At 22.9% G+C, this 13,043-nt stretch overlaps 1 protein-coding gene across 1 annotated transcript in view; it reads right to left on the reverse strand.

The window, feature by feature from the left end:
* Positions 1-13,043, reverse strand: part of LOC119769447 (coiled-coil domain-containing protein AGAP005037-like) — a 105,822-nt gene that overhangs the window by 52,125 nt on the left and 40,654 nt on the right. Inside the window, exons 3-4 of the mRNA XM_038261902.1 lie at positions 5,676-5,759; positions 4,264-4,326 (exon numbers count right to left, since the gene is read on the reverse strand). Coding sequence (XP_038117830.1) covers positions 4,264-4,326; positions 5,676-5,759 — 147 coding nt within the window. The remainder of the gene's footprint in view (positions 1-4,263; positions 4,327-5,675; positions 5,760-13,043) is intronic.

The following is a 13,043-nucleotide window of genomic DNA, read 5'->3' on the forward strand; positions in this document are numbered from 1 at the left end:
GAACAGTCAAGCCAGAAAACCGGATGATTGTCAGCCCCAAAGAGGGCGGAGATTCCGAGGAAACGGTGGAGGTAAAGAAGCGGAGGACTGACAGCCCCAAAGAGGGCGGGAAATCCGATGGACGGGTCGAGCCAGATCGGGCGGGCGGAGATTCTGACGGAGCAGGCGATTCGATGGAGACGTCGCCGAACGGAGTGGAACCTCCAAAACCACCACGAGGTCGACCGACGGACAAGACACCAAAAGGAGAAAGTGGTAAGCCGCAGCCACGTTTAACGATTCCTAACCTGCTCAAGGTTCTGGATGGTCGCAGTCGATCAAGGTCGGCGCAAAAGGAGAAACCTAACCCCAAAAACTAACAACAACTAACCCCAAAAAAAGAACAACTAACCCTTAACCCAACATGAACTACACGTGCATTATCGCCAGTATCAATCTAAACGCAATTCAGACCAGGCTTAAACTTTCACTTTTTCACGACTTTGTAAAGAACAGTAACGCAGATATTATTTTTTGTCAGGAAGTAGCTTTCAACAATTTTTCATTCATTTTCACCCACCATGCGATAGTTAACGTATGCAGAAATCAAGGCACGGCTATTTTGATTCGTAAAGGATTGGATTACGATGATATCATCTGTGACCCAAACAGTAGAATTGTTTCAGTATTGGTTAATGGGATTAATTATATTAACGTTTATGGGCACGCTGGATTCCAGCTGAAAAAAGAACGGGAAACTCTTTTCGCTGAAAATATTGCCATTCACCTTAATAAGGCAGCTGCTCGAGCGCACGTACTGGGTGGGGATTTCAATTGCATATTGGATCCGACTGATACCAAAGGAAATACCAAAAATTTTTGTAATAGTTTGAAAGTACTGACATCAAAAATGGCCCTCAAGGATGTAGAAAAAGCTTTAAAAAACCAAGCAGTGCAGTACACCTTTTTGAGAGGTGATTCAGCATCTCGTATTGACAGATTTTATGCTTCACAAGATCTTTTAAAATCTGTTTTGTATTTTGAGACCTGGCCTGTGGTCTTCTCAGATCATAGGGCGATTTTGATGAAAATTTCCATTCAAAAGTCAGACTTGGGGACATCATTTGGAAGAGGTTATTGGAAGATAAACACAGCTTTTATTAATGACGATGAATGTGAAAATGAATTTTGGTTTACGTACGAAGCTCTACAACAGCGGCACTCGTATGAAAATAATTTTATGAACTGGTGGACGACCCATTTCAAATCCAAGGTTAAAAACTTCTTCAAGATGAAAAGTATTGAATTCAACCGGAACATAGCCATGCGCAAATCTGAATTATACAAAACGTTGATTGAATTATCATCTAGACAAAATGATAATGAAGATGTTAGCAGGGAAATGGGCTTAACTAAATCATTAATTTTTAAAATAGAATCTGAAAAATTAAAATATTATGAATCAAAACTTTCCTCAAACAGTATCCTCACCAACGAAAGGACGAACATTTATCAGATTATTGCCAGGCATAAATTCAACCAAAGTAGTAGAATTGAGAAGCTTTTAGATGGGTGTAATGAAATTGTCGGCACAGAGAATATTAAAAGTTTTTATTCAACCATTTTTCTGAAAATTTCAAAAGCACGACTTTTTAGAACCCAGTTGCAGATCAATGAATTATATTAAAAAAGACTAAATCAGGACGACTCGAACTCGATAATTGAACCTATTACCGAAGAAGAATTAAAGAAGGTAGTATGGAGTTGTACAAAGAAGAAAACCCGGGCCCTGACGGTATTTGCTATGAATTTTACGTCAAGCATTTTGATTTAATAAAAAATGATATGATTAAGTTATTTAACGACTTGCTGCGTGGTAATGTTGTAATTCCTTCTTCTTTTGCGAAGGAGTAATAACATTGATACCAAAATCTGGATGTGCGGAAAACATTTCTGGTTTTCGTCCCATAAGCCTGTTGAATTGTGATTACAAGATTTTTACAAAAATACTTGCAAATCGTATTCAGAATGTTTTGGGAAATATCCTTGAGGAAGGGCAAACTGCATGCGTTAATAGCAAATCATGCGTGGACAGTCTTGACATGCTGAGAAAAATTATTGTCAAAGCTTCTGGTTCAAAAGATTTAAAACTGCAATCGTTAGTTTCGATATGGAACGCGCATTCGACAATGTTAGTCATGATTTATTGTGGAGCATATTAGAAAAATTTAACTTTCCGGACCAGTTTATCGCATGTCTAAGAAATTTATACCGAAATGCTACCGCCAGTGTTCTATTTAACGGGCATTTGACAAATTGTTTTAAAATTGGCAGATCCATTCGACAAGGCTGCCCACTCTCGATGCTACTTTTCGTAATTTACCTGGAACCATTGATAAGAGAGCTCTATTCTTCTGTTACAGGCATATTACTAGATCATAGTTTTATTAAAGTGGTAGCGTATGCGGACGACGTAACAATGGTTGTTAAAACAGATTATGAGTTTGATAACGTGCTGAAAATTATTGAAGAGTTTGGGAAATGTTCTGGAATTCGATTGAATAGTAAAAAATCTTCTTACGTACGGATTAACAACTGTAAATTAGGACCACAGATTCTTAGAGAGGAAACACAAATAAAGGTACTTGGGATGTTAATTGTAAATAATTGGAAAGATATGATTGATAAAAATTACAGCAAAATTATATCAGCATGCAGAGGAAATTGAATTCAATCTGCATTAGAAATTTAAATTTTGTTCAAAAATCTTGGATTCTAAATACGTTTATTCTTTCGAAGTGCTGGTATCTTGGTCAAATTTTACCGCCAGACAAACGCCATATTGATGAATTGAAGAAAATGGTGTTAAGATATTTCTGGGGTTCTCAAATTTTTAAAGTTGAAGCAGGACAATTATATTTACCCTTCGAGAGAGGTGGATTAGCGTTAGTTGAGGCAGAGGTAAAATTCAAAGCATTATTCATTAGAAATATCTTATACAAAAATAACGTTGTTAATAGAAAACACTATCTTATAGACAATATTTCTACAAAGAATTTAACTCGGAATACATATGATTGGGTGAACATTGCTATTGAATACGAAGCCTACGATTTTTGAACACATCGGCACTAATTTATAGCTCGTTGTTGTCTAAACAAAGCTGTGAACCGAAAATCCAGAGCAAGGCGCCAAGTCCTGACTGGTTGAGCACGTGGGAGAATTTTAGTGAAAATTATATGGACTCTGATGCAAAATCTATAATCTATGAAATTTTAAACGATATATATCCAAACAAAGAAAAATTATGCAGCTATATTGTGAGGGGATTAAATAACGCCGAATGCGAGATTTGCCATGAACTTGATACAAACTTACATAGAATAACAAATTGTACAAATTCAAAGGAAATTTGGGAATGGGTAGTTGAAAAAGTGAATGTCAATATGAAGGCAAATCTTCCGGATCCAATGGAAATCCTTTCTGCATACATAGGAACAAAAAATAGAATTTTTCAGGCCGTTTATTGGATTGTGTCAGAAGCTATAGTTTATAATATGAGGTATTACAAGAATCCATCGTTATTTGTATTTAAAAGCATTCTCAGGAATATAAGGTGGGATCAGCGACGGTTTTTTGTTAGGAGGTTTGGAAAATATGCATTTGTTTTCTAACAGCGTTGTGTTTTCAAAGACTTAGATGTACCTACATATGTAACATAAAACAAAAGTGAAATAAAATTGTATTTAAAAAAAAAAAAAAAAACCCTAATATATATGTTGATTAATTTTCATTTCAATTTACCCTGAACTCAGAACCATCATCCATCAGAACCATTGTCTGCCTGTGTGGATCAATCGGACCGCGCGCTGGACACAATCCAGAGGTCGCTGGTTCGAATCCCGAGGCGGACGCAAAAAATTCTAAGTGTAAATATAGGTATTCGGTGCCCTCTCCCCGTGCCATACCTTCACACTTAGGAGACCCGGGAGGCGGAGTCTTGTCGCAAAAAGAACGATACACACCTGTGGATCCGTTGACGAAACCGCAAGGTTTAAGAGGGCCACATTATAAGGTGTTACGTCGATTCCGTTTTCAGAACCATCATTGACAGTCATTGCCCCAATAGAGCTATCTAAGCCCGATCTCACGCACACTAGCGCACCATTTGTTTTGCTGGCGGGTACAAAATTTAACCTCAATCTTTTTCGTGTACGTACACGCAATACATGCGCACGTAGATAACTCTATAGTGAATGACACCATCTACAACTTTAATCTTACCTTGTGAGGATGTTCTCGGCAATGTGGATGATTTTATAGCAGGTTTTGACGGTTTCGTTTCAGCTGTAAAAAAAAAAAAATTTAAGTACACAGCAAAAAAAAGTTGAATTTTGGAATGTTGAAAATATGGTTGGTTGAATATTACTCATATTTTGTGTAATATTACTCAAAAAATGTGTAAAAATGTGTACCTGATGAATATTCATCAGAAACTGATGAAAATTCACCAATTCCTTATTTAATATTACACATTTTTTTTTGCCGCAAAATCTGTCACCATTTCCTGATGAATATTACAATCATTTTTTTTTCTGTGCACGCATAGCTAACTCAATCGGAATTCTGAAACGGAATTCAATTCAAATCGTTTGCGAACTCCGTTTCAAACGCAAAACCGGTACGTACACGGAACCGGTTGGAGCGTTTGAAACGGAATTCGTAAACGATTCTAATTGAACTCCGTTTCAGAATTCCGATTGTCTTGACTGGGCGGCCTATGCGCAACACTAAACCCCCGGTGGTTGGTCACTTTTTCATTTGACACTTTTTTTAGTTTAGTTTAGATTACCTGTAGAAAAAAGATTAAAGTACGCAACTCAATCGGAATTCTGAAACGAAATCGTTTACGAATTCCGTTTCAAACGCAACAACCGGTACACATAAAAAAAAAGTTGAATTTTGGAATGTTGAAAATTTGGTTGGTTGAATATTACTCATTTTTTGAGTGATAATAATCAAAAATTGTGTAAAAATGTGAACCTGATGAATATTCATCAGAAACTGGTGAAAATTCACCAATTCCTGATGTAATATTACAAATTTTTTTCGCCACAAAATCTGTCACCATTTCCTAATGAATATTACCATATTTTTTTTCTGTGTACGTACACGGAACCAGTTGGTCAAACTGAAACTAAACTAAACTAAAAAGTGACGAACTGTTACTTTTTGCACGGGACTCACACATACTATCAAACAAAACGGTAATAAGTATGAGCTCTGTATAAAGAGGGTATCAATCTAAGAAGTGACCCCGTTCGTTTGACAACACCCTCCGCAAACGGATTCTTCCGGATTCTTTCCGGGAGAGATCCGGCAGCAATTTGTATCGATTTGAGTTTGCTGAGGGTGCCGAAAAGTTTGGATACGTTATGCTTGCAAAAGACAATTCCGTGTTTTGATGTTTTCAATTTCTTTACGGTTTAAACACAAAACAGTTAAATTTTCCAAATGAAAATGAAATAGTGTTGGAGGTCAAGGAGCCCCTTTGCTTTCTTTGAAACTAGCCCGAGATTTTACATGCTCTTAGCCCATAAAACAGATTTACACTTTGGACAAAAATATAGGACATGCGTCAGCCAAGTAAACTAACAGGTACTTACGTACTTTGTGACCTTAAAAATGGAAAATACCTGAACTCAATGGTGTGTAGGTTTTCGATTCTCCTTGTATATCATCGCTGAATGAAACGGACTTTTCAAAAGAAACCGATTTGTCTGTAATAAAAAAAATGATCTTTTTTAACTGTTTTTTGGTAAATCTTAAATCTATTAATCTTCTTCAAATATCATACGATAGCAAACCCTTTTAAATCATTTAACCCTCTTCACCCAATTCCGCCTCTAGGCCTCAACCAACATTTGATCTTTGAAAACCTTTCGAAGGAAGAACTCTTAAAATTTCAGAAAATTCTATGGTTGGAAGTGTGACTTGTTTTATGTGACTTCGTCAATGTTTTTAAAATGTCATTTTTTCTTGGGTAACTTTGGTTACCCGAGCATGGAAGTAAATAACAAGGGAAATGCGTAATAATACCTTTCTCTGGTATCAATACCAAATTTTAGTATTCCTGGACCCTTTAAAATTTGTCTTGGGGATTATGCAAGAGCAAAATGTGGTATCATACCAATTTAAGGTATTGTTTTGATATTGCAAAATTGCAGAATTTGTCAATGGTCGAACACCACATATTGGTATTCTTTTGGTAATACAGTGTTTTATCAAATTCCTCTGAAACTATGGGAAAATGTTGACCAATTTTGACAAAATAATTAATTTTGCGCTAAAATTATGTCTCAAAGCGAATGCTTTAATTGAAAACCGGAAATTTCAAACTTGATTTTAAACATTTTTGATATACCCCCTAAAGAAATGACTTGAAATTGTGGAAAATTTTCTAAGTCAGGATGGCACATTTTGGTATTATTTTGGTATTGAAAGGTTTCATCAATTTTCTCTGAAACTATGGGATTTTTTTTACCAATTTGGACAAGATAATAAATTTTGCGCTAAAATGATTTGAAAAAAAAAAACCAAATACTTTGAAAAACGAGTCAATCGAAAGATTATTGAATTTTGGTGAATTTCAATCCAGTTTTATTTTAATAACACTTATTTTTCAATCTTGTTATTTTTCAGAATCTTCAAGAACTTCATGCACAGGCCGTTCATCAATGACAAATGTATTCGGTGTGGTGAAGAATATCACTAAGAACAACATGGAATCATCAGGTGAGTAGATTTGGCTGTTGCATATGGATCATTTCCGTTTTTCACTAACTGCAACTGCTGCACTAAAAATGGTATGAAAATACCAAATTTTGGTATTACTTGTGCAAATATCAGCGACCAAAATGTGATCTTGGTTGCCCAGTAATAGATGGTAAAATACCATCAAATCAAACCAAAATCATGTATGTGGAAGACCACAGGAATACCAAAATATGATTTTCAAGGGCGCAGGAATACCTAAAATTAAACCATGGCAATACCAAGTTTTGGTATTCAAGCAATGTTCAAAAATCCAGAAGACCTCAACTTGGTATTGAAATGGTTCTATTTTGAGGTATTATTTTACCCTTGGAATAACATGGTTTGGTATTGTTGTGCCCTTCCACATACAAGACTTTGGTATGATTTCATGGTATTTTACCATCTATTACTGGGCAACCAAGGGCACATTTTGGTCGCTGTTATTTGCTCAAGTAATACCAAAATTTGGTATTCCCGTGTTATTCACCCCTGCTCGGGTTGTGTTTCTTACAAACATTTCCTATATGAGTCACTCCACCTGAAGCGGAACATCATTTTAAAATTACCTTCTCCGACCCTGCTCAAATTTGGCAGGGCTGTCGATACTATCAAAAATGCAAGAATCCCAAATCCAAATCGTACCATTCCCTCCATTTTTGTACCTCCCAAAAAAATCTAATTTTTGGCGATTTTTGAGCGATCCTCCTATTTTCCAACGGCGATAACTCAGGAACCACATAGCTTAGACTCAATATTGAAGGAAATTTGAGGTAGAATCTAGGGGGCGAACAAATTCGTCAATACACTATCAGTACATTAACATAAACGGTTAACGTATTGATATTTCGTCAATATAAAAATATAAAAATATAAAAATATAAAAATATAAAAATATAAAAATATAAAAATATAAAAATATAAAAATACAAAAATATAAAAATATAAAAATATAAAAATATAAAAATATAAAAATATAAAAATATAAAAATATAAAAATATAAAAATATAAAAATATAAAAATATAAAAATATAAAAATATAAAAATATAAAAATATAAAAATATAAAAATATAAAAATATAAAAATATAAAAATATAAAAATATAAAAATATAAAAATATAAAAATATAAAAATATAAAAATATAAAAATATAAAAATATAAAAATATAAAAATATAAAAATAAAAAAAAATATAAAATATAAAAATATAAAAATATAAAAATATAAAAATATAAAAATATAAAAATATAAAAATATAAAAATATAAAAATATAAAAATATAAAAATATAAAAATATAAAAATATAAAAATATAAAAATATAAAAATATAAAATATAAAAATATAAAAATATAAAAATATAAAAATATAAAAATATAAAAATATAAAAATATAAAAATATAAAAATATAAAATATAAAAATATAAAAATATAAAAATATAAAAATATAAAAATATAAAAATATAAAAATATAAAATATAAAAATATAAAAATATAAAATATAAAAATATAAAAATATAAAAATATAAAAATATAAAAATATAAAAATATAAAAATATAAAAATATAAAAATATAAAAATATAAAATATAAAAATATAAAAATATAAAAATATAAAAATATAAAAATATAAAAATATAAAAATATAAAAATATAAAAATATAAAAATATAAAAATATAAAAATATAAAAATATAAAAATATAAAAATATAAAAATATAAAAATATAAAAATATAAAAATATAAAAATATAAAAATATAAAAATATAAAAATATAAAAATATAAAAATATAAAAATATAAAATATAAAAATATAAAAATATAAAAATATAAAATATAAAAATATAAAAATATAAAAATATAAAAATATAAAAATATAAAAATATAAAAATATAAAAATATAAAAATATAAAAATATAAAAATATAAAAATATAAAAATATAAAAATATAAAAATATAAAAATATAAAATATAAAAATATAAAAATATAAAAATATAAAAATATAAAAATATAAAAATATAAAAATATAAAAATATAAAAATATAAAAATATAAAAATATAAAAATATAAAAATATAAAAATATAAAAATATAAAAATATAAAAATATAAAAATATAAAAATATAAAAATATAAAAATATAAAAATATAAAATATAAAATATAAAAATATAAAAATATAAAAATATAAAAATATAAAAATATAAAAATATAAAAATATAAAAATATAAAAATATAAAAATATAAAAATATAAAATATAAAAATATAAAAATATAAAAATATAAAAATATAAAAATATAAAAATATAAAAATATAAAAATATAAAAATATAAAATATAAAAATATAAAAATATAAAAATATAAAAATATAAAAATATAAAAATATAAAAATATAAAAATATAAAAATATAAAAATATAAAAATATAAAAATATAAAAATATAAAAATATAAAATATAAAAATATAAAAATATAAAATATAAAAATATAAAAATATAAAAATATAAAAATATAAAAATATAAAAATATAAAATATAAAAATATAAAAATATAAAAATATAAAAATATAAAAATATAAAAATATAAAAATATAAAATATAAAAATATAAAATATAAAATATAAAAATATAAAAATATAAAATATAAAAATATAAAATATAAAAATATAAAAATATAAAAATATAAAAATATAAAAATATAAAATATAAAAATATAAAATATAAAATATAAAATATAAAAATATAAAATATAAAAATATAAAAATATAAAATATAAAAATATAAAAATATAAAATATAAAAATATAAAAATATAAAAATATAAAAATATAAAAATATAAAAATATAAAAATATAAAAATAAAATATAAAAATATAAAAATATAAAAATATAAAAATATAAAAATATAAAAATATAAAAATATAAAATATAAAAATATAAAAATATAAAAATATAAAAATATAAAAATATAAAAATATAAAAATATTAAAATATTAAAATATAAAAATATAAAAATATAAAAATATAAAAATATAAAAATATAAAAATATAAAAATATAAAAATATAAAAATATAAAAATATAAAAATATAAAAATATAAAAATATAAAAATATAAAATATAAAAATATAAAAATATAAAAATATAAAAATATAAAAATATAAAAATATAAAAATATAAAAATATAAAAATATAAAAATATAAAAATATAAAAATATAAAAATATAAAAATATAAAAATATAAAAATATAAAAATATAAAAATATAAAATATAAAATATAAAATATAAAATATAAAAATATAAAAATATAAAAATATAAAAATATAAAAATATAAAAATATAAAAATATAAAATATAAAATATAAAAATATAAAAATATAAAAATATAAAAATATAAAAATATAAAAATATAAAAATATAAAAATATAAAAATATAAAATATAAAAATATAAAAATATAAAAATATAAAAATATAAAAATATAAAAATATAAAAATATAAAAATATAAAATATAAAAATATAAAAATATAAAAATATAAAAATATAAAAATATAAAATATAAAAATATAAAAATATAAAAATATAAAAATATAAAATATAAAAATATAAAAATATAAAAATATAAAAATATAAAAATATAAAAATATAAAAATATAAAATATAAAAATATAAAAATATAAAAATATAAAATATAAAAATATAAAATATAAAATATAAAAATATAAAAATATAAAAATATAAAAATATAAAAATATAAAAATATAAAATATAAAAATATAAAATATAAAAATATAAAAATATAAAAATATAAAAATATAAAAATATAAAAATATAAAAATATAAAAATATAAAAATATAAAAATATAAAAATATAAAAATATAAAAATATAAAATATAAAAATATAAAAATATAAAAATATAAAATATAAAAATATAAAAATATAAAAATATAAAATATAAAATATAAAATATAAAAATATAAAAATATAAAAATATAAAAATATAAAAATATAAAAATATAAAATATAAAAATATAAAAATATAAAATATAAAAATATAAAAATATAAAAATATAAAATATAAAATATAAAAATATAAAAATATAAAAATATAAAAATATAAAATATAAAATATAAAAATATAAAAATATAAAATATAAAAATATAAAAATATAAAATATAAAAATATAAAAATATAAAATATAAAAATATAAAAATATAAAAATATAAAATATAAAAATATAAAAATATAAAAATATAAAAATATAAAAATATAAAAATATAAAATATAAAAATATAAAAATATAAAAATATAAAAATATAAAATATAAAAATATAAAAATATAAAAATATAAAAATATAAAAATATAAAAATATAAAAATATAAAAATATAAAAATATTAAAATATTAAAATATTAAAATATTAAAATATTAAAATATTAAAATATAAAATATAAAAATATAAAATATAAAATATAAAAATATAAAAATATAAAAATATAAAAATATAAAATATAAAAATATAAAAATATAAAAATATAAAAATATAAAATATAAAAATATAAAAATATAAAAATATAAAATATAAAAATATAAAAATATAAAAATATAAAAATATAAAAATATAAAAATATAAAATATAAAAATATAAAAATATAAAATATAAAAATATAAAATATAAAATATAAAAATATAAAAATATAAAAATATAAAAATATAAAAATATAAAATATAAAAATATAAAAATATAAAAATATAAAAATATAAAAATATAAAAATATAAAAATATAAAAATATAAAAATATAAAAATATAAAATATAAAAATATAAAAATATAAAAATATAAAAATATAAAAATATAAAATATAAAATATAAAAATATAAAAATATAAAATATAAAAATATAAAAATATAAAAATATAAAAATATAAAAATATAAAAATATAAAAATATAAAAATATAAAAATATAAAAATATAAAAATATAAAAATATAAAAATATAAAAATATAAAATATAAAAATATAAAAATATAAAAATATAAAATATAAAAATATAAAATATAAAAATATAAAAATATAAAATATAAAAATATAAAAATATAAAAATATAAAAATATAAAAATATAAAAATATAAAATATAAAAATATAAAAATATAAAAATATAAAATATAAAAATATAAAAATATAAAAATATAAAAATATAAAAATATAAAATATAAAAATATAAAAATATAAAAATATAAAAATATAAAATATAAAAATATAAAAATATAAAAATATAAAAATATAAAAATATAAAATATAAAAATATAAAAATATTAAAATATAAAAATATAAAAATATTAAAATATTAAAATATTAAAATATTAAAATATTAAAATATTAAAATATTAAAATATTAAAATATTAAAATATTAAAATATTAAAATATTAAAATATTAAAATATTAAAATATTAAAATATTAAAATATTAAAATATTAAAATATTAAAATATTAAAATATTAAAATATTAAAATATTAAAATATTAAAATATTAAAATATTAAAATATTTAATATTATTATTTAATATTTTAATATTTTAATATTTTAATATTTTAATATTTTAATATTTTAATATTTTAATATTTTAATATTTTAATATTTTAATATTTTAATATTTTAATATTTTAATATTTTAATATTTTAATATTTTAATATTTTAATATTTTAATATTTTAATATTTTAATATTTTAATATTTTAATATTTTAATATTTTAATACAACGAGGTTTGACTGTAAAGGTCTATAGTTATACCAAGTCTTGAGTCTCGGATTAGTATCGCTTTTCTAGCGTAAATCGGATCGGTTCGCGAATAGTTTTCGTATCGGTCGAAGCATAAGTGAACGGACATTCGGTGGAATATCGAGTACAGCAGCAAAACTACGGATTAGTGCGAATATCGAGCAGAATCTGGATTGTTGATATTCGAACCGAACAGACGACGGAGCAAGTGCTAGATCAGCAGAGTGGTGTTACCAAGAGAGAGAGCGAAAGCTAGCACCGCAAGCTTGCCTCTTTAAACGTGCAGGCAAGCTTTCTACTGCTACATCTGCTAGCTTCTACTGGATCTCCATCGTCAACAGCTCGTTTCATTGAAACGCACCTGTCGTCCGTTGGTGGAGAAACGCACATCAACTGAACTGCAGTATACGGACTACACTAGTGTGTCCCAAAAGTGAGAAGCTGAAATCGAACTACACGGCTGGACCTTCT

Source organism: Culex quinquefasciatus, chromosome 3 (assembly GCF_015732765.1).
Source record: "Culex quinquefasciatus strain JHB chromosome 3, VPISU_Cqui_1.0_pri_paternal, whole genome shotgun sequence".
Taxonomy (NCBI): Eukaryota; Metazoa; Arthropoda; class Insecta; order Diptera; family Culicidae; genus Culex; species Culex quinquefasciatus.